General features: G+C 37.4%; 1 protein-coding gene across 1 annotated transcript in view; it reads left to right on the top strand.

Annotated features, from left to right (window-relative positions):
* Positions 1-219: 219 nt before the first annotated feature.
* ASB4 (ankyrin repeat and SOCS box containing 4) overlaps positions 220-23,368 on the top strand; it is a 53,131-nt gene continuing 29,982 nt past the window's right edge. Inside the window, exons 1-2 of the mRNA XM_025380118.1 lie at positions 220-471; positions 9,694-9,993. Coding sequence (XP_025235903.1) covers positions 285-471; positions 9,694-9,993 — 487 coding nt within the window. The 5' untranslated portion in view covers positions 220-284. The remainder of the gene's footprint in view (positions 472-9,693; positions 9,994-23,368) is intronic.

Raw genomic sequence — 23,368 nt, 5'->3', positions numbered from 1 at the left:
GACATTTCGTGCTTGGAAATGTATCGCGGGGGCTTTCCTTCATATTGACACTATATATTACTGAATGGATCAGTTAATATATAACCAGTTTAAAGGACCTGAAAATGTAGTGACAGCCAAGAAGGATATTTTGAAGTTTGAAATGATCCCTATATAAATAGAACGGATCAGCATAACTTTGGGATAAAATTAGCCGACAGTTTGTGGACTCTCCAGCATGCGCCTGTTTGCTTGGTGCTGTTCTCTTGATAAATCACAACAAAGCTTCCAGAAGGAGAGGAAGGATGGACGGCACCACTGCCCCTGTTACTAAATCTGGAGCTGCCAAGTTAGTTAAGAGAAATTTCCTTGAGGCTCTAAAGTCCAATGACTTCGGAAAATTGAAGGCTATTTTAATCCAAAGGCAAATAGATGTGGACACTGTTTTTGAAGTCGAAGATGAGAATATGGTTTTGGCATCTTATAAACAAGGTAAAAACATATAGGTGTTATTGTAAAACTGGTAGAAAATGATTTTTTTTTAAATGCAGTGTCAGTTATCCACTCTAAACAGTAGCTTGTATTGTTTCTTTAAGTATTCATTTTAAAAATATTTCTAAATTGATATTTTCTTTCTTTTTAAACTAAAACACATGGTAGACTGATATATATGTATAAGTTGTGTCTCTCCTTTTCTTTTCCCACCCTTGGGCCTAGGACTTGAAATGTCAGACAATCATTTTTAGCAACGCACTCTCTGTTTTTAACTTTTCTTCTGACTATGATGATATAGAAGGAAGAAAACATTTCTAGATTATGGCTAAGCAGATTGTTGAAACCCTATCTTAGACAATGTACCTGGTTTAAGAACAGGCTGCTAATTCTCCATTAACAGCCACTTAAAGATATATCCTCTCTATGTCCATGTGGATGAAAAAGAGGACTCTCCCCAGCATTTGGAGGGTTAATAAATGGATAAAGCAGTGTCATAGGCACCTTGATGGTCTTCATCATTTTAATGAGTTTTCAGTTCAGGCACAAAAGCTGAATTCAGCAAAACCAAAAAGTTAACTTTTTTCCTGGACTACAATAATTGTTCAAAATTGTAGATATGCTTAATACAGACTACCTGCCTTATAAAGACCTAAGGAAAACAAAAATTAGAACTTTTTTTTACCAAGAAATTTTCTGGAACCCATGCTTAATAAATCAGAAATAAATTAGAGTTCCACTGATTCTGATTTCCCAAATCAACTGGCTAATGGAGGGGAACGTGAGCAGTTAGATCATCTGGTGAGCATACTGCAAACACGCTGCTCAACATCACTAATGTTTAATACAAGATAGATGCTAAGGTCTTGTGTATAGCATTTAGAGACAGTCATTATTTTCATGTTTAAAGATTATTTCGGGTCATATATAAATCATCATTATAATCCATTTCCAAATACAAATGCTAATGGTACATTATCTATTTCTTCATTAATTTACTGTCCTCTGTCAGTTCTGAGGGAAGTATAGAAGAGTTGAAGCTACTTCCTGTGTTTAAGACTTTTACTCAAAGGCTTTATAATATTTTCACATTAGTGGCATTAATATATTGATGGGAAGACAAAGAAGGGATCTATTTTTTAAAAAGTTTATGGGGTCTCTGTTAGAAAGAAAATTTGTATATACTATTTAATTAGATTGCTTTCATCTTGTAACTTTGTTCAGTGATAGAGTGTCTGAATGCTAAACTAATTTTAAAGATGTTTTTAAAAAGCTTATAATTCTGCCTAGGGCGAAATAACTCAGGTTCAAGTCAGTGGGTAAGTTATTTGACCGTGAATTGCAAAGACTGTCTACTCTCATCTCCTGAGCAAGTCAAGTTGCACAGATTGTGCAAAGTTTCTGAGGATATAAGAAACGAAGTTTTAGGTGCAGGCTCTAGGGAAGTGGAGGGGAGTGGGGGGGTCGGTTCTCCTGCTTCCACCGGTGTCATCACCCTTGAAGGAAAAGAAAATACATTTTAAATTATTCTTGTCAATGTGAGTTGACTCCTACAGTCCTCATAGAGCTAAATTTTCATTCACAGGAATTGAGGTGTTTTCATAGTGTTAGGACTGTGGGATGTGGCTTTCAATTAAGGAGATAGCAAATTACACCCTCTGGAAAAGGAAAAGAATAGTTCCATTCTTACGTATGCCAGGTGGATGTTTGCACAGAACTAGTAAAATTTGTGGTCTTACTTTTAGGGTTTATGCAGGAAATTTGTGTCTGTGCATTCAGGTGTAGAAAGAAACACACTACTCTGTTTAATATGAGTATGGGCATAAGGACCTGTCTCTTTAGTCTTAAATCCAGGTTAAGACCTCATCTTAAAAGTTTCTTCAATTTTTTTTCACATGCTTCCAGCTTATCATCGATCCTTTTAAACTTAGGAATGGAAAGTTAGGAATGGAAATGATAAATAGAATCCTAGCTGCTAGAGATCTAAGTGGTTATATCAATTTCTTAAGTCATAAAGTCATTGTCAGGCAACAGCCTGGAGCTGAGCAGTCTACAGTGGTTAGTTAGTTATTTTCTAAATAGTTCAAAGGAACAGGACCCATTTCTATGTGGTTTTAAAGGGTATGTGGCTGGATTAAAGTTTGTGAGACTTTATTAAATCAAAGGAGAAGTTTTGGCCATTGGACGCTGTTGAACTGCTACATACTGCTCTTTGATTGTTTTTAAAGCACTTTTGAAAAGCTCTACACAGAAGTGCATGAATAAGCGTGCAACTTGATTACTTTTCACAAAATAACAAACCTATCTAGCCAACATCCAGATGAGGAAACAGAACATTCCTGTTTACTTTTAAAGTGTGGGAATCTTCAGGTTTCAGTTATTTTTGGCTTAATAAGAAAGACAATGTGCAAAACCTATAACAAATCTCATGCTACTCTTAAATTTCCTTGTGTAATCAATACTAAAATTCTGTATTCAACATTTGATAGTCCTATAGAAAATGAAAAGTAGTACAATCAATTCTAAATCATTCTTATTTATTTAGAACATACAGCATTTTTATACGATTTAAAAATTAACTAAATTTTATCCCGAAATATAGTCCATCTAAGGCTATATGAAAGTCAGTGTATAATTTTTGAAAAAGGAACTCAGAATTCTGCTGGCAAATAAATCACCTAAAATCTAAATAGTGCTCCCCAAATTTACAATCTAGTTGGCACACCAGCAATCAAAAGTTGAGCTCATAAGCAAATATGAAATGTGGATTTTGTGAGGAAGACCGAATAAAGCTATTGGAGTACAAATAAGTCTGGAAGCTCATTTCTGCTTTCCTCTGTAGCACTGGGCCCATCTCATTGAGTATCTTCTCTTTCCAGTTTGACAGAAAACAGAGTTCGTGTTCAAACTGTGGATACTATCTTTCTCCAGTACCTAATCATGATACTTAAAGTTAGAGAGTTCTCACTTTACTTTTCTAAGTTATTTTAAGCTTCATAATAAAATCTTCAGATGAAATCATGTTTTATTAATTTAAAGAAATTTTCCTCACATTTTGTAAAGCAAACATTTAAAATGTACTGGTTGGCATTTGAGAGACTTCCCTGGGAGTGGCGGAGAGAATGGGTCTTAAAAGCAAAAACAAGTAAGCAAAAATTGTGTTTACCAGGTGATCACTTTAAAATAAAAATGATACAAAGAAAATGTAAAGAACAACTTTCTAACTACCAAATGCGATACGTCATTGAAAGTCAAGGGATGTCAGTGATATAAAATTTATTATGAGCCAAGCATAAAATAAATCTTTAAAGAAAACACAAAGGTCCCTTCTATTGGTTTTCACTGGTGAACTCCATACTGGAAACATGAAGGACTGTCCATAAAATTGTTGTCAAAGGCTTTACCAACTACACAGCTTGATCTTCCTTCAGATGTATGAGCTGTGGCTCATAAATGATACGGGCAAAATTTCATACTTATCTCTTTGGTAGGAAACTCCCTAGTCAGCAAGGTTCATCGGAGTCCTTTTATTAATCAGGGTAATGCACTTTAAGTACTTCGTTTATGGCCCATAGGCACTGATTCCTTGGTTGGTGGTCATATTTTTAATTAAAATAACCAATGAATGATTTCACTTGAAAACTTTCTGGCAGGTACTCTATCTACTTTACTAAGTAGTAACTTACATCCAAATATTGTGAAAGCTCTTATTTCCACTCTCCGAATGAATAATTTCTTTATCACCTAATTTTCCTCTTTGCCAGAAATTCACTCTCCTGCTTTCCCATTTCCATCCTAGGGTTCTTTTCCTTTCTTCGATGTTCAAACTTTTTTCTTTTACATTTTACACTTCAAACTTGCTTTTTCCCCCTGCTTCTCAGGGGAACTTGGAGTTATCTGGAAAATATTAGCTATTAAAAAATAGCCAAGAATTGTGCTTCAGTCTGTAATCCTTCAGGACTGTGTAAATACGTGGACACAGGCAGAGCAAATGTCTGCTAATCCAGCCACGAGCAGTGCATGTAACCTTTGGCTGTAATAACAGAGGCTTCTCGTGTGTGGGGTTCTTTTGACTCAGATAACATTATAGCTGATAACTGTTGCAGAGCCCAGGCTTAGCTGAAGGTTTACCAGAAATGTGTACATCCTCTCCAGACGCTGGAGCAGAACCAAGCCCCTCTTCCAAAAGAAGGCCCAAACACTTTGCTCCTTGCTATATTTCTAGGCAGCTTTCTACCCAGCTATTGGGGCATATCTCTTTGGTTTCAGATTTAAATTAAGCACACACACACGCGTGCGTGCACACACACACACATACACACACACAGGATTAGTCTGCATATTTTTTTTCCAGGGATAAAACTTCTAAAATTCCTTTAGAACTTTTAGCTACAAGTGATATCAGTTTGGAGGTAAACTGCATGAAGCCTTTGGATCATAGATGGCTATTTAAAGATTTGGGGGCAATGGAGTTTGAGAGTTCGAGTTGATTCTGTCAGTACTTGTTATATGAACATGGACACTTTATACTACTTAACCTCTTCCAGACTAATTATCTTCGTTTGTAAAATGGAAACTTTGACAAGACCCTCTCTAAGTTCAGATTCCTGCATACAGATAATTAATCATATTATGCAGGTGAAGCTGTGTAAACAGATTATGTATCATGGTCAAAGCCACATGAGCATGGCCTGTATTTGGGAGTTCCTGTGGGGTTTGTACATAGGGGAAATAATCTGTATTTTTCTTTTCTTTTTAGTGAGCTTCTTACTCAAACAGAACTCTTCTGCAAGGAGCTGTCACTGCACACAGACTGTAGACATGGGGTAGTGTGTGAGTGGTTTACATTAGAGGGAGGCAGCCGCTCCTTCACCTCCCATCCCCAGCTCCCATGGGCTTGGTCTCCTGGTTCTGCCTCACCTCTGTCCTTTGCGCAGTCTAAACACATAGTAAAAGGGCAACCTGAAATCTGCAGAGGTGAACAGAGAGGGGCTTTGAAAGACAAATACTAGGAATAAATCACATTCTAGGTTCCGAAGTCCTGGGAAAATTTTGCTGTGGGAAGAAGGGAGTGTGTAAAAAATGAATCTGCCTGATCAGTTAATTGTGTTTCTAGCATGCTGTGATCATTGGTGATTATATTTTGGGGGACGAATTCTGATCTCTTGACATATCAGCATCAGCACAAGATTGTGAACAGGCACAGCCTCCTCTGTGATTTTTGAAGATAGTTTTACCTGTGGTTTGGCCCTCCATGACAGTAAGTGTGTTTTACTTCCACACTTACTACACAACGACCTGTAGGCCCCACCTCATTTTAAAGTTATGATTGTACGTTCATGTCCCTTTTGCCAGGGGCTGCTCTTTTCTCTGCTCAAAGCAGCAGGCTTTCCTGATATGCTCGGGGCTGAATTATTCAACAATCCCTCCCCCCACATTACTACCAAAGTTTTGCAACACAGCCTCCAGATACACTTCAGTACACCCTAAACCATAGCCTGCAATCTGTCCTCTTCCCATTTCTCCACTTCAGCTCCCCAGGGGCAGCAGCCAAGGTGTCTTGTTGCCACCTACCTACACACACTCCTATCTTAGGAGAGGTGAGTTGTAGCCACAACTCCATTCTGGGAGTTGGCTGATTTCCAGGACTTGGTAGTCTGTGAGCCTGATTGACCAGTTAATGTTTACGATTACAGGAGATGCAGAAAAAACTGACTGAGAGGCCAAGGATGACTGATTCACGTAATACATGGGCAGGAGAGATTCTTTAGGTGCTACTGGCAAGGTAGGAGGAGGAAAAAAATTCAACTAGCAAATGCATTTCCACATCAGAGATGTGAAATATTACAGATGAATTGTGGATTTTCTTCCTTTCCTTGTGATTTGCGAAGCAGGCTTGGAGGTAATTCTATTCTGCTTCCACAAAGACAAAGACAAAGACAGATAGAAATTCTGCATTGCGGGTATTCTGAGTCTATGAGTTTGGATTGAGGCAGGCAACTCATGGCTCTAGCAGGATGAAAAAGTGGCAGTTTTCTCATCTGGAAAATGAAAGGCTTGGACTGGATAATCTTCCCTCCAGTGCTGACATTCTGTGTTTCTTTGATTTTACATCAAAATGGTGTTTTCTTAATCAGCTCTCTGCTGCTTCCTTTCTGGGATCATTTTTCTTCCCATTGCAGAAGCAGGCGCAAGTTCCCAATCAGTTGTCACAGAGAGCTGCCTAATTTTTGCTGTTAATCAGCAGGCAAAACACACCCTGGTTTTCAGACCTGGAACCAACTTCTTAGGCAGTTAGAAAAGACTGTTTTTGCCAATTGCTTTTTGAGGAAATTTGAGTATTAAAATGACTGATTAAGTATTGATGTTAATATGATTCATTCATCATCAAAAGCAAGCTGCATAACATACAGCTTAAGAACTCTGCTTGGAACAGAGATTCAACGTACATAACTCAGTAGAAATGTATAAATGAATCTATATGCACATACATAGTGTGTGCATATCAGTTTGCATACACATACACACGAGGCGTGGAGTTGATACTCCCCAGCTCAGACCATCTATGACATTACTTAGTTCTGCCACGGAAAGTCCATATAATCCAACACCATCTCTTCCCAGTGTCTGGAATCTCAAATTAATACCTTAGAATTTAATTCTATTAGCTGAATATAGATTTTTCCATAAATTCAGATAATCCTGAGAGTGATCACACTTTAAACAATCCTCAGTCCATTAGACCTTAATGTGAAATAACTGGATTTCTTTTTAAAGAGTAGATTTGGATAAAGGGAAAGGTGGGAGGGAGAGAAAGCAAGATGGCTCTAGAATTCTGAATGGAGTAAAAAAGGGATTAAAGTTGTGTGTGTGTGTGTGTGTGTGTCTGTGTGTGAAGCTATGTTGGAGGATACATTGCAGAAAGACAAACTTCTGGTTGAGTTCATTCATTCCTGTGGGATTAATCACTGTGCACAACCTTGTAAAGAGCTTATTCAAATTTAATTATTCTTTCCCCTCCGGACAGAGAGACAGTAGCTTATTTTAATTTTATTTATTTTTGTTAAAAAGCAATACATGCACAGGATACTACATTTAAAAGTTACTAAGGGGGTATTCAAGAACAAGCGCATGTCTGTCCTGATCCACTAACCCTCCAGTTCTTCTTGGAGGCCACCACTATAACCAGTTTCTTGTTCTCGGTGTTTACAAATATAATTGCTTATGATAGCATAGTCTGTATACTGTTTGGCTCCCTGCTCGTCTCACTCAGTAATATATCTTGAGATCTTTCCATTTCAATCTATACAGAACTGCCCCATTTTTTTAAATGGTTGTATAATATTTGATTGGATGGATGTATCATAATTTATTTAAGAAGTCTCCTATCAATTGACATGGAGGTTGTTTAACCATTCAAAGAATTCTGTAGTGTAGTGCATGTTCTTATATGTAGACCAGGTTGTCAAGATTCCTAAGTGCGGGAGCATGTTTCACAGAGTACAATACAAATGGTGTTCTTTGTGGAGTTGTGCAATACAGTGGTCCTTTAGGATGTTTCACATGGGTGTTTATGCTTATAGCAAATCCACAGGAGTGGCATGTCTCTAGTGTTTTTCACTTAAATGAGAGAAATTTAATACCTGATCACCAGACCCACTTTTAATGTGGTCATCATCTTCAGAGCACCCTCTAGTAGTTCATCATTTCTTGTAAGGGGCAATGCCCAGAAGTAATCGTAATATTCTAGATTTCTTCTGGTCTTATCTAATCAGTGAAGAATACAATGTTTGCTTCTCTTGTTCTGGGCACTACACTTTTATTGATGTAGTTTCAGATTGTATTAGTTTTTTGGCAGCACCATCCCACTGTTGGCTTATTTTGAGATTACAGCTCAAATCCCTAGGTTGTTTCTCAAATAAATGACCATTAAATCATATTCTGCTTACCTTGTACTTATAAGTGGAATTTTTATAACCTATAAGCAAACTTTTGATTTACTCATGTTAAAATCTATTTTGTTGTTTCAGACCTAAAGTAACTTCTATGCTGTGGTTGTTGAATAACTATCTCTTCATCTTCTTGCCCTCAGTATTTCTTTCTGTACCTATTTTCCATTCTCCACTCATAAAAGCTTAAATGCTATGGCTATTGACATTGACATAGAAAGGAAGTTTATAAAGTCATCATAGTTATAGCTTGTCAAACGTGGCAATAGTTGGAGACTTATAGAAAAAAGACCAGCTCAGCATATAGAAGTCAGAGATCAGAGGGAGAAGAGAGAGAGAGAGGCTGAGAGAGAGAATGCACATTTCCAAAAACCAATGGGAAAAATTATCAAAGATCTCAGTTCTAGGCGCATCTACACTTCTCCTGCCCAATTCATTTATGTAGGGCTGTAGACATCATTAATTATGCAACATATCTTATTTTCCTGTTTATTTTGGCTGCTAGGAAATTCAAAGGCAAATTTGCAATGCCATTCTAGTGTACAGGATAGAGTTTATATTTTGTGTATGTATTTATCTTACTTTTGACATTTTAATTTTCCTACTTTTTTATTTTGCCCTTATTTTCTAAATCGTTTTAAAAATCTTAAGGTGTGTGAAAGTTGAGAGTTGCCTTAAATTCGTCTTTGGAAAGAGATATTGCATAAATCAACAGGCAGGCAAATAAAATTTTGGAGTGATAATTTTTAAAAAAGATTAAACACATTCATATGTTCGATTGACAACAATTATAGGAAAACAGATTTTGGATAGAATAAAAATTATAAGCTTGCAACTAACAGCCTTGGAATCATTCAAGACAAACTCTCAATGATTGACAGCTTTAAAAAATATCCTTGAAGCATCTCAAGTAACTCACCATGCAAAATAAAATACAATTACCTAAATGAAAATCCCAAAATTAAATGCTTGTAAGACCTAGAAAGGTAAAGTAAATAAAGGAACAAGACGCAGTAATAAGAAATAGTAGAGACAGTGAGAGCTTGAGAAAGCCTGTTCCCCTGATGAACATCAGAATACCCTATTAAACAAAATGCCTGCAGACCCACTAGCTGTTACTTTAAAACCTCTGTCATCCCCTCTCCACTCCACTTTTGTAAATGTGACCAAAATAAAATACCTTGTAAAAATCCGCATAAAACAGGGAGAAAGCCTAGGTCAAGAAGTTAAACTTTCTTTCCTTTTTTCTTTTTTCTTTTTTTTTTTTCTTCAGGTTATTGGTTGCCTAGCTATAAATTGAAGTCTTCCTGGGCCACAGGCCTGCATCTCTCTGTCTTGTTTGGTCATGTGGAATGCCTTCTGGTGCTACTGGACCACAATGCTACAATCAACTGTAGACCCAATGGGAAAACCCCTCTTCACGTGGCTTGTGAAATGGCCAATGCGGATTGTGTTAAGATCCTCTGTGATCGTGGGGCAAAGCTCAATTGCTACTCCTTAAGTGGACATACAGCTTTGCACTTTTGTACAACTCCAAGTTCCATTCTCTGTGCCAAGCAATTGGTTTGGAAAGGTAAGCCTTTCTGGGTGGCCAACATTGTTGTCTGCTTGTATACTCATGGTTTCAAGACTTTGTGACCCTGTGAGGTAGTAAGCATACAGATGCAATTACACCTAGTACAGAAGGCCCTAAAAATACATAGTTCTGTTGATCCAGGTAATTTAGTGATGATCACATTGGAATCTTATTATTATTATTTAGTAGCAGGAAGTTCATTCATTTACTTAACAAATATTTATTTAGCTCCCATTATGCATCAGGTAATGCACTAAGTAAATGAAAAAGAGAAAATACACCTTCCCTCAAAGAAAGTATATTCTAACAGGGGAGGTAAATATTAGCAAAATAAATTCATAAATATATAATTATAAATTGGGAAAGTGTTGTGAAGGAGAAAACAGAGTTATGAATGAGAATGTCAGAAGTGAATTACTATAAAATGTGTAAAGGCTTCTCTAAGGATATTATGCTAGGTAGGCTGAAACTTTAAGAATGAAAAGGAGGGCCAGGTGCAGTGGCTCATGCTTGTGGTACCAGAATCTTTGGAGGCTAAGGTGGGAGGATCACTTGAGCCCAGGAGTTCGAGACCAGTCTGGGCAACATAGGGAGGCCCCATCTCTACAAAAAGTAAAAAAAATTAGCCAGGCATGGTGGCATGCACCTATGGTCCCAGCTACTCAGGAGACTGAGGCAGGAGGGTCACTCGATCCCAAGAGGTCAAGGCTGCAGTGACTTGTGATTATGCCACTGCACTCCAGCCTGACTGACAGAGTGAAACCCTGTCTCAAAACAAAAAAACAAAAAGCAAAAACAAACAAACAAAAATCAAATGGGAAGGAGACAGCCATTAAAAAAGAAAGCCGAGAGGAAGAGGGGTCTAGCTATAGGAAACAACTTGAGCAAAGTTGCTAAGAGAGCAATAAAACTTGGAATATTAAACGGATAGAAGAGGGCTACTATGATCAGAGTATCATGGGTGTGGGGTATGGTGGGAAGGACAAGAGGGTAGAGGAGAGAGTCACAAGATGACATTGGATGTGTTAGATCCTGCAGGGCCTTCGAAGGTGAAAGTGTAGGGCTCTGAAATAGAGCCACAAGAAAGTTTTCAGTAAGACAGTGACATGATTTCATTTTCCTTTAAAGTCATTATTCTGGAGTTAGGCAGAAAACAGATTGGAGGTGGACAAGAATGGAAGCAGGGAGACCAGTAGGGAAGCTATTTTAATAGTCTAGGTGAGAGAAGATGGTGGCTTGCACTAGGGGCAAGTTTAGATAGGGAGTTTAGGAGATGGGTTTGCAATACATTTTGGAAGTAGAATTGTTGGGATTTGGAGATGGATTGGATGTGGGTGGGGTGTGAGGGAAAAAGGAAGTCCCAAGTATCATTGCCAGGTTTCAGGTTTTAGAAAATAAGCAGATAGTGATGCCATTTTTTGAGATAAAGAAACTTGAGGAAGAAGCACCTATGTAGGGATAATAATTAAATCCATTTTTTAAAAAGTCAGTTTATGGATGTATAATTACCATGCAGCAAAATTAACAGTACAATTTAACATTTTGAGAAATACTATGTTTGTGAAACCATCATGCCAATCATCTTAAAAAGTTTCCTGACACCCTTTGTAGTTAGTCCTCTCCCCTTCTACATCTACTGACAACCCACTGATGTTTTCCGTCCCTATAATTTTGCCTGTTTTCAGAATGTCATATACATTAAATTATAAAATATGTAGGCTTTTGAATCTGGTTTCTCCCACTTAGCATAATGCATTTGAGATCCATCCATGTGGTTGCATGGACCAATAAATTCGACCTTTTTATTGCTGAGTAGTATTCCATTGTATACACATAACAAAATTGATCTACCCCCAGTAGAGGGACATTTGGAATGTCCTTAGTTTTTGTCAATTTTGAAAGAAAAGCTGACATAAACATTTGCATGCAGGTTTTTATGTGGATGTTTTTATTTCTCTTATGTGAATACCTAGGAGTGGGATGATGGCTATGTGGTTAATTTACAAGACTGCAACACTGTTTTCCAAAGTAGTTCTATCATTTTGTATTTCTGTCAGCACTGTATGAGAATTCCAATTGCTTGGCAGAACTTGATAATGTGAGATAAAAAACAAATTAGGCTGGGCATGGTGGCTCACACCTATAGTGTCAGTGTTTTGGGAGGCCAAGATGGGAGATCTGCTTGAGTCTATGAGTTTGAGGTCAGCATGGGCAACATCAGTTTGCAATAATTACAAACGTATTAGAATGGCTAACATATTAGCTAACATTCTAAATGTCCCTCTACTGGGGGTAGATCATTAGAATGTTAGCTCTTCTAATATGTTTGTAATGGTATCTCATTGTTTTAATTTGAATTTCCCTGATGCCTAAGGATGTTGAACATGTTTTCATGTATTGATTTGCCATCTGTATATTATTTACTTTGGTAAATGTCTGTAAATTTTACTCCTTTAAAAAAATGGGTTGCCTGTATTCTTATTGATTTGAGAGAGTTCTTTATATATATTCTGAACACTAGTGCTATCAGATACATGGTTTGCACATACTTTTCTTCATTCTGTGGCTTTTCATTTTCCTAACAGTATCTTTCAAAGAGAAGTATTTAATTCTGATAAATTCAATTTATAAATTTTTTTCCTTCTAGCAACAAAATTTGTTTCCTATGTTTATTTCTAGAGGTTTTGTCATTTCAGATTTTACTTTTAGGTCTAGGATTCATTTTGAGTTAATTTTTAAAATATGGTATAAGTTATGGGTTAGGTTTGTCTTTTTTGATATGGATGCCCAATTGTTTCAGCACCGTTTGTTGAAAAGAATATTCTTTCACCATTGAATTGCCTTAGTGTTTCTGTCAAAAATCAATTGGCAATATATGTTTGGGTTTCTTTCTGGACTCCAGCCTATTCCATTGACCTATATATCTTTTCATTTTCCTAATGCTCCACTGACTTGGTTGCCATAGGTTTGTATCAAGTCTTGAAATCAGATAGAGTAAGTCCTCCTAGATCTGTTTTAAGTATGACAGTTTTCATCTCTCTTTGAGACTTCGGTGAAAATGTCAAGGATGCACTTTATATAAAAGTATAGATTTCAGAACAGAGCCCTGGACTAAAGCTATAATTTCAGAATTGTCAGCCTGTTGATTGTATTTGAAGCCAAGGAAATCAATGGAATCACCTGGATAAAGAGTATATACAGAGAAAAGTGAATCTATGAATAAGCCCCAATGAATTCTAACATTTCAATGTTAGAAGGATAGTGAGAAGCCAATAAAGGAGAGTACGATATACTGATAAGTAAAGTTGGAGAAAACCAAGAGTATTTTGGCAACACAAGGACTAACAAAGAGGTAGTAGGTTCCAGAAGCAGAGAGTGGCCAGCTATAGTGATAGCACACAGGGTTAATTAGATGTTCATTAGATTAGGTGACAGAGTTATCACTGACAAAAATAGTTTCGGTGAAACAGTGTTAAAAGTCAGATTTGAATGGTATAAAGTGCAAATGGGTGGTTAGAAACCAGAGATGTCACAGGTAAACAGTTGTTGAAAGGAAGTGAGGTTGCAGAAGTGAACATAAAAAGAGCATGATTGCTGGAGGGGCTGGAGGGAGGTCACAGGAAAGTATTACCTACAGTTGGAGATCGAAGAAAAAGCTTGTGTGCCAAAGGAAATGATTCATAGAAAGAAAACAGTTGAAGATGCACAAGACAAGATAACTGAAAGTCTTTCAGAAGTTGAGGTGAGATTAAATCCAGAGACTATGGGATACATCCTCTTTTCTTTTCTTTTTCTTTTTTTTTTTTTTTTGAGACATGGTCTCGCGTTGTCGCCCAGGCTGGAGTGCAGTGGCGCGATCTCGGCTCACTGCAAGCTCTGCCTCCCTGGTTCACGCCATTCTCCTGCCTCAGCCTCCCGAGTAGCTGTGAACATCCTCATTTTTAAGAAGTGGGACAAAGTAAAAGATGGTTTTAAATGCCAGAATGTTTGTAGATTTGATGACGCTAAGATGAGGGAGTTCTGATGGCTTTTCCCCTCAACAATGTGTCGGGCAGTCATCAGCCAAAAAATGAGAGGAGAGCAGGAAGTGTGGACATTTTCACAAGAATGGAGAAGGAATGGGAAGTTCCGGAGGAAAAAAAAAAAAAAAACGAGAGAAGAAGCTTACTAAAGAAATGTAGTACGATTACTGGACTTATACAAGATGCCGTGTGGCTAGGAGCCGTGGCTTATGCTTGTAATCCCAGAACTTTGGGGAGGCTGAGGCAGGAGGACCATTTGAGGCCAGGAGTTTGAGATCAGACTGGGCAACATAATGAGACCACATCTTTACTAAAGGAAAAATAAATTAACCAGGCATGGTGGTGCATCTGTAGTTCTAGCTACTCAGGAGACTGAGGCAGGAGAATTGCTTGAGATCAGGAGTTTGAGGCTGGCTGCTGTGAGCTATCATTGGACCACTGCACACCAGCCTGTGTGACAGAGCAAGATCTGTCTCAAAAAAAAAACAAAAAACAAAAAAGAAACAAAACCATGATCTTTTCAACCTGTGGAAATGAAGGGGAAGAAAAAATTCAGCCCCGCTTATTCTCCTTCTTCTTTGGTTCACCTGTTAAAAATGAGGGTGTATCCCATATTCTCTGGATTTCATCTCATCTCAACTTCTGAAAGACTGGAACCTTTCAGTTATCCTGTCTCATGCATCTTCAACTGTTTTCTTCCTATGAATCATTTCCTTTGGCACACAAGGTTTTTCTGTGATCTCCAACTGTAGATAATACTGGTCTGTGACCTCCCTCCCGCAATCATGCTCTTCTTATGTTTGCTTTTGCAACCTCCCCCTTAGGAAGGAAGCTACAGGGACAAGGTTAGGCATCATTTGGAGCTTACCCACATTTTCTATGTGTGGCCATCACCACTCTTCACATTTACTCATTCATTTATGTTTACATTTAGTTTTTATCTTTATTGATTTTTAAATTTAATTAGTTTAAACATGCAAGCTTTTATTTTTAAGAGTTTTAGGAATTTTGGAAATTATGTATTAATTTATTAACTTTTTAATTAAAACATTTTTTGTCTTACTTTGCAATAATCACATTTAATATCTACTTTCAATAGATTTCCAGTAAATGATGCAGTGTTACTAACTATAGTCATCCTGCTGTACATTAGATCTTTAGAACTTATTCATTCCACATAACTGAAACTTTGTTAACTTTTTATATTGTCACCTTTTTATGTGACTTCATCAACCACAAACTGACAGAGTGGCCAAATCTTTCACTCCCTAGAGGCGTCACCTTTCCCAGCTGGTACAGTTATTCCCCATCTCTTTTGTTCCTGTCAACAGAGGGAGACTACCTAGAGATGAGAAGGAAGAAAGAGGTAGGGGGAAGCTTGGGCAATGCTTGTAGGCTGACACTAATGAATTAGGCTTACAACAGTCAAGGAGAGAGAATGGAAGTCCATTAAAGATCCACTTACTCTTTCAAGCCATGTCATCAAAGGCTGAATTCACATAGAAAATAAAGATAAATTAGAGAAAGCAAAAATGTTCAACTTCAGTAGGGCAAACATCATAAAATTAAAAGGCAATCATAAAAGTGGGAAAAATATTTGAGACTATATGACAAAGGGCTTACTATATACAGAAGTTTTTCAATTAAAGTAACGAGGCTAACAACTAAAAAATAAAAGAAGAGAGAAAGAGGTAAAAAAGAAAAAGAAAAAGAACAAAAGGACCAAGAACAGGAATATTTAAGGGAAAAAAAGGAATAATCATATAAATAGCAAATAAATGTATGACATAATGATAGCATTTATTGGTAATCAGTAACATGTCAATTAAAATAACAATGAGATATTTTGTTGTTGTTTATTACATTAATAAGCATATGAAAGATAATACATATATGACAAACACTTAGGGAAGTGCTCTCACACACTCTTAATAGAAAGGAAATAGGTACAAGCCTGGGTGGCAAATTGATAACACATATCAAAAGCTGAAAACTTTCTTTTAACTTAGAAATTTCACCTCTAGGATTAGGGACCAATTCTAGGCAGGGGACCTTTTTACCCAGGGCTATCATTTACTTAGGACCTCAAATTCAGACTTGAGATGTTATCTCTGAACTAGGTTTTACCTAAAGTCAAAGAGATAACTGAGGAGACAGAAAAAGAGACACTGATCATGTAACTTAGAATTGTGCGTGGTCACGTGACCTGCAGTACACTAGAAATTAGAGACTTTCTCCTACTTCTGTAAGTTTTCAGAATAATGCAGTTAGAGTATATTTTACTTATTTTACCTTATATTTTTGTCTTAGAAGTTTTGATTGGTTAAGAAAATCATTTAAAATGTACTGCAATTGAAAATATATAGATAGGCACTTTTAATTTTTAAATGTATTTAGAGTCTCAAAAAATTGCTTGAGTCCTATTTGCCCTCAGAGAGTCATTTATATTACTGAAAAACTGAAAAACACTTACATATCTAATAGAAAATTTCATGTTGTTACCACCACGCTGTGCAGATATTTAAAACGATGTTTAAAAGAATGTCCGTTCACATGGGAAGGTTGTAAAAAGCAGCTTATAGGACAGTATGGACTGTATAGATGTATTTTTTAAAACATTGTATGTGACTATGCATATCAAAATAATATTTAAAATGTCAGAGTCAAACTTGATATCATAGCTAATGCTTAACTGTAGCTAAGCAATTTCAAAAGGGCTAATGTATTATTTCAGATCCTTGCTGTTAGAATAATTTTTTAAAGTGTGGCAGCTGGCAGGTATATAAATAAGAAAACAAACCTGTGTATCATATCATTGGGGACAATTTCAACCCATCTTATGGATGAGGAAATAGAAGGAGAAAGTAAGTGTTTTGCAGGTGGGTCTTCTAACCTGGAAACTAAAAGACTGTGAGCATCTTGTCTTCTTTCCTTTGCATTTTTATGCCTCAGCTTCTTGGACAGTGCTTGGCACATAGAAAGTGCTCAATAAATAGTTACTGAAGTTACTGACAGATCTGGGAATGGCTCCAGAAGCCCTGAGTGCATGGATGGGGACCCACTGCCACCTAATAAATGAAAACTGCGTGGTTCATGGTTAATGAAATGCTGCTCTTCATCAGTTTTACCCTCTCAGTCTCTAGAGATATAGCCAAAGGCTAAATTTTCTCTCTCTTAGATTATATCATAGGTACTCTGGGGGAGAACTCAAATACATCATTTTGTAGCAGGACAGAGGAAATTGAGACAACATACAGACAAGGAAAATAAGTCAGGCTAACATTAAGCTCAGGACCAGAGAAGTCCATTAGAGGAAGAACCAATGCCATGGCAACTGAAAACCGATGTAATTTCATTTGCTATTTAATGGGCTCTTTGTGGAAAAGTGCTCTTTGTGGAAAAGGCTAATTGAGGCCAAAAAATTGCATCCAATTTTCTCTTAAAGGATTTTTCCCTGTTTTTTCAGTGTTGCAGAGCCTGCTTTGTCCCCATGCTGGATTTTGTCTGCTATTTTTCTGTTTGCCTTTCTACTTAATGCCCCCATCTCCTGGCCTTTGTTTCCTTTGGTGTTAGTATAATAGTGTTCATCAGTTGAGAAGGCTTATTTACCTTGGTGAAAAACGTCCTCTCCTTGAATCCTGCATTTCCCTATGAATAAAGAGAGTCAGGGCAGGTTTAGGTGGCTGCCAAGCAGCATATTATTGCTACCTATTCCATTCGTAAGAGGAAAATGAAAGCTGCCTGCTTTACTCTGCATGAAGCAAATCCTGACAGTAGGAGAAAAATTTGTTACTGCAGGAAAGCCATAAAAATTCAAATGTTCCTTAGCAGAATGTAGCATGGGGGCAATGTAAAGGGGACCATGCCTTTTAAAAGACTGTTCCCTGCTACTTTATGTGACAGTGACACAACTCACCCACATGTTAGGAAATTCCCTGGTCAATGAAGTGTAACTTGGTAAGGCAAGATGTCACTGGCCTTCATTTTAATCCGAAATAGATATGCCTGCTGGACAGACACGGCTTTTACCACCTCATCGCCTTCCATCTTTTCATCTTCTAAGTTATACATTGTAATAGCATAAATCTGACCAGTCATTTGCAAACCACCCTCAGGATTTTTGCCACATCTGCTGTATTGCGAGTACCACCTGTACAATATGAATTTAATGTTCTCATCAAATTGATATTACTTATTAAATTCAATTTTAAAGGAAATCTGATATTACTATAAAAAATCGAAACCCAAAATCCCTTGACATACATTGAGGGTAACAGTAACAGTAAATAAAAGGCAATTAAATTCTTGACCTCTGTCTGCTCAGAGACCCTCTGTTCTCGGATGGCAGAAAATGACTCTAAAAAGCTGTGTCTTCTGGTCACTGCTTTTTCCAGAAGCTTTGCCTCCAATCATTCTGCTCTGAGTGAGTTAACTTGAAATGAGTTTGCAGTCCCTATCTCACACCCGGTCAGTCAGCAGTTACTCCAGTCCCGTAAAGAATGTTCCACGAAAAATCATACCACACTTCGGGGAACACAACCTTAAGCAGTGCTTTCAAGTTGATAGTCTATTTAGTGCTGAGATTGTAGAAGCATCTCTTTAGAATCAGGAATGAAACAACTTTTCTGCTCTCATCACAGTCTCTTCAGCCCTGTCCTGGAGGTCCTAACTGGCACAAAGAGAAGAGAAAAATAAATAATGTATGACGATTGAAAAGAGGAAGCAAAATGGCCATTATTTAAAACAGGATGTTTGTCTACATAGAAAATCCAAGAAAATCTACAATTAAATGGTTACAACTAGTAATTGAGTTGCAGAGGTAGTGCATTTAAGATCAATATATAAAAATCAATTACATTTCTGTATACCAGAAATAAGCAGCTAGAAATTGTAATGTAAGAAAGGATATATTTATAATATCACAAGAAATTTAAGAGGCCTAGAAAATATATTTAGCAAAAGAGGTGGAAGAAATATGAACATTGTTTAAAAGACATTAAGAAGATACCATATTCAAGGTTTATTATGAAATATGTAGTACCAGATTATTCCTTCTTCAGAGGCAACCACTTTTACTTCCTTGAGCTGATTAGTTTGATATTTCACTCCAAATTACTAAATAAATACCACTTATTTATCCATAAAAGTGGAAAAGAATAAGTAGCAATAGAAGCAGCTTTATGAGAATCTATTGATTGATTCTAATGGAAAATGAGGATCTGGCTCCTTTTCCGCTCTCCGTGTCCCTCTCCCCAAGTACTTCTTCATTTCCTGTCCCTTATGATGGAGTTACATTATAACTATGAGGCTTGTGGTCAACTATGATAGCTTCTTTTTTTGTGCAATGTTTGTTATCTCTGTAGAAAATTGTCTTATTTCATTCTTTGGCTTAATTTTCTACATACTCATTGCTATTTAACCTCAAAGCTTTTGCCAATAGTTTTATTTTATTTTATTTTATTTTATTTATTTTTAGAGACAGGGTTTCACTCTGTCACCCAAGCTAGAATGCAGTAGCATGACCATGGCTCACTGCAGGTTTGACTTCCCAGGCTCAAGCAATCCCCCCACCTCAGCCTCCCAAGTAGCTGAGACTACAGGCGCATGGGCCGTGACTGGCTAATTTTTAAAAGATTATTTTTAGTAGAGACAGGGTCTTGCTATTTTGATGAGGCTAGTCTCCAACTCCTGGCCTCAAGTGATCCTCCTGCTTATGTCTACAAAGTGCTGGAATTATAGGTGTGAGGCATTGTGCCTGGTCAGACAATAGTTTTAATCTTTTCTGAAATATTTAAACTTAGTGGGTATTTTATCAATTTTATTTTCTTGAAAAAGTTCCTTCTGGAGTCTTCAGACCTGCTCCAACTAGGTTCAGGTTGATGTGCATCTGGTGAACCGCTGTCATCCTGGGATCTCCATTCCCTACCATCCCAGGAACACCCTTTTCCTCTCCCCTGTTTCCTGGACCACAAGTCTTCCTAAATCTTGGTGTCTTGCCTGTTTGGGTTAGATAAATCCTCTGGTAGCTTTCTGAGAAAGGGTGCATGAGACTATACATGCACCCCAGTGCATGAATTCTACCCCACGACTTAGCGTAGAGTTCTTGATTCATAAACATTTTCTTTTAGCATGGTGAAGGCATTGCCCCATTGCCTTCTAGTTTCCAGTACTGCAGCTGGAAAATTGAAAGCCATTTACTTCTTTGTTTTTTTTATGGGACTTATTATCTTCCTCTCTGGGGAATTTAGATTTTTTTTTTTTTTTTTTTTTTTGGTCTTTGATGTTCTAAAATTTCACAATGAACTGCCTTGGTAGGTTTATCTTCATCCTTTGTACTGAGTCCATTCAATTCCACAATGCTTGTCTATCAGTTCTGAGAAATGTTCCTGAATTGTTTCCTGCATGAGTTCTTTTCTTCTGCTTTCTATATGCTATCTTTCTTGAATTACTATTATTTGGATATTGACCCTCCCTGGACTGTTTCTCTAAATTGTCTTGTATCATCTCTCCCATTTTACGTTTCTTTACTCTCTGCTTTCTGGGAGATCTTTTCTAGGTTGTTTTTCTCTGTTTTTATTGCCTCCGTCAAGTATATTAGAGGTTTTCCTTAGATGTCTTATTATCCTTGGCTGTCTGCCTATATTTAAGATCGAGTCACTAAAAGCTGATTCAGAATCTAATTATCTAGGGAGAGTGGTTTTTTTTTTTTTTTTTTTTTTTTTTGCTGTACAGTATCTGGCTGGACATTTCATCTGAGGAATCTCTGACATAGTCTCTTATGAATTAGTCAGATTCTCTGAAGAAAAATCTGTTTTTTTTTTTTTCTAGAGAATCAAGACCTAATTGCCATTATTCCAGGTGCTAACTTAGGGGAAAAGGCTGGGGATGCAAATATAGCATATCTGCTATCTAGAATGCCCTGTCCCTCTTCTTTGCTGAGCAAACTTCAACTCCTATGCAAGGTGTTAGTTCAGACTTCACTTCTGAGGATCAGTCTTCCTTCATTCTTTTAAACTCAATTAGGACACTATGCTATGTTCTGTATTCTCATATCTCATTGTAGCTTTCCTTTGTGGTACTTATATTTTATTTGTTGAATTCTTTGATTAGTATCTGCCTCCTTCACTAAACCATAAGTTTCATGAAAGCAGAGACCATTTTGCTTGGCAGAGCCCAGTGCATAGTACATATTGGGTGTTGATTGTTAAAAATTTATTGAATGCTTAATTGACAACAAGTTCTAGCACTAGCGAAAAGAGTGCGATTGAACCAGAGCAATTTCATGATCATTACCGGTAAAATCATGCTCAGTTGTACACATTGCTTCTTTCCCATATGAAGAGAGTATGTCAGGAAGGAGGGAGAAATCAGAAGTGTTAAATACTATGGAGAGATCCAGTAAGTTGAGAGTTAAACAGCTGCTATTGGATTTAGTGACATGGATGGAACTGAAGATTATACCAATCAGTTGAGCGATGGATGCAGAAATCAGAGCGGGGGCGATTGAGAACTAAAAAGGAGGGTGTCTGAAAGTGTGAACAAGCCTTTTAAGGAGTATTTGTGAAGAGAAGACGAGAAGTAGATGAAGAGGAAAATGGGTTTGAACTTTTTTTTTTTTAGATGGTAGAAACCTGAGCATTTAAAAAGCTGATGGAAAAATCCACCAGTAGGGCATAGACTGAAGACAAAGAAGAGAGGAGGGATAATTTTTGGTGTGAGGATTCTGAGAAGTTTGGGAAATGAGATCCAGAGCAGGTAAAGGGATTGACTTTGGAGAGGAAAAACTTTGTTCTATCATAGCCAGAAGCAGAAAAGGAGAGAATGAGAGTTGATATGTGTGGTGGGAAGGCTTTAAGGAAGCTTCCCTTCGAAGGGCATTTTTTATGTAAAGTAAGAAGTGAAGAGAGTTGAGAGTGAAAAGAGAAGAAGTATAAAAGATTCGAGGCAAAAAGAGGTTTGAAATAATTGTTACAGAGAATATATTATATTTTCTGTAATTATAGAGAATAATTATTATAGGGAATTACAGAGAATGGGAAACTAAGTAAAACAGAGAAACACTGGGTTTCTGAGCAGTCTGGAGGGTCCAGCTGAGTTCTGATGTTTGACTTTATGATGGTACTGGTCTTGCACAGGTGGCACAGGTGTTTTTTGCCACACAGCACTCAGCTGCTTGGGTGCAGATGCTGAGACAGCAGACAATTGGGCTCACGCAGGGTTAGGGTCACTCATAATGGCCCCAGGTAGATGCTATGAAGAGATGAAGGGAATTTAAAGTTTCAGCAAAAGAGTTATTAAAATGATAAAACATGGAACTAAGCTGGATAGAGAAGGAGAGAAGAAAGGAACATTTAATGGACAAAGAGAACACAGAGAGGGATCTGATGGAGTCCAAGAATGGTTATAGTGGACACTGAACAAGCAAGATGCATAGATAGAAGATTGTGGGCAGAGGATTGCATATGTGAATCAGTGATTTCTGGAGACAGATAAATTTCAGGTAATGACTCAGTCCAGGTTTGACTGTGGGTTGGAGTCATCAAGTCAGAGTAGAAGAAAGTCACTGAAGGGAATGAAATTCAGAAACGGGGAGACCAGGAGATTGGGTGGGTCATTCATGCAGTATTAAAGACCCCCAGAATAACGTCAGGAATTTTTGAGGAGAGGAGTAATGTGAGGTAGGTGCCAAAATCTTAAGAAACAGATGGGAAGATAATTATATTAGGGAAGGAGATTAGGTGGTATAGCTGAAAAAGCAAAGCCCTAAAGAAGTAGGGGTGTTCTTTTTATTTATCTTTCCACGAGAATTAGGGAGTAATTGGAAGGAGCAATGGGGAGTCAGACATATGAAAAAGAACACCCAGCTATATACCGCAGGCCAGAGTTAAGCATCCCACATCCGTTGTTTGAGCTTGGAACACAGCAAAGCTAGTTTGGTTGCCATGGTGACCAATGCCATGTCTCCGGGCTCATTAATCCTATGTTCCAAACTAAGCACTTAGCAATAGCTTCTGAATAAATGCAACAAAGCTCTGCATACTGAAAAGGGCACATTCATGTTAAGCAGAGGAAAAGGGTTTTCAATTTCATTCATTAAACTTGAGTAAATAATTTAATATCTTTGTGCGTCAGTCCTCCTAGCTAATGAATAAGGATAAATGCTTAATGGAAAATCTAGCTTAATAAAGTTAACAGCATCGGGGCTACATATAAAGGAAATTGATGTTGCCAGTATATATGCATATGAAGGGGAAAATTGAAAGGAAAATAACGTGTATTAAGCATCTATGATGTGGCTATGTCAGGTACTTGAAAATAAAATGTTTCATTTAATCCTTGCAACAACCATG

Source organism: Theropithecus gelada, chromosome 3 (assembly GCF_003255815.1).
Source record: "Theropithecus gelada isolate Dixy chromosome 3, Tgel_1.0, whole genome shotgun sequence".
Taxonomy (NCBI): domain Eukaryota; kingdom Metazoa; phylum Chordata; class Mammalia; order Primates; family Cercopithecidae; genus Theropithecus; species Theropithecus gelada.
The sequence above is the reverse complement of the archived record's forward strand: the minus strand, read 5'-3'. Positions and strand labels throughout refer to the sequence as shown.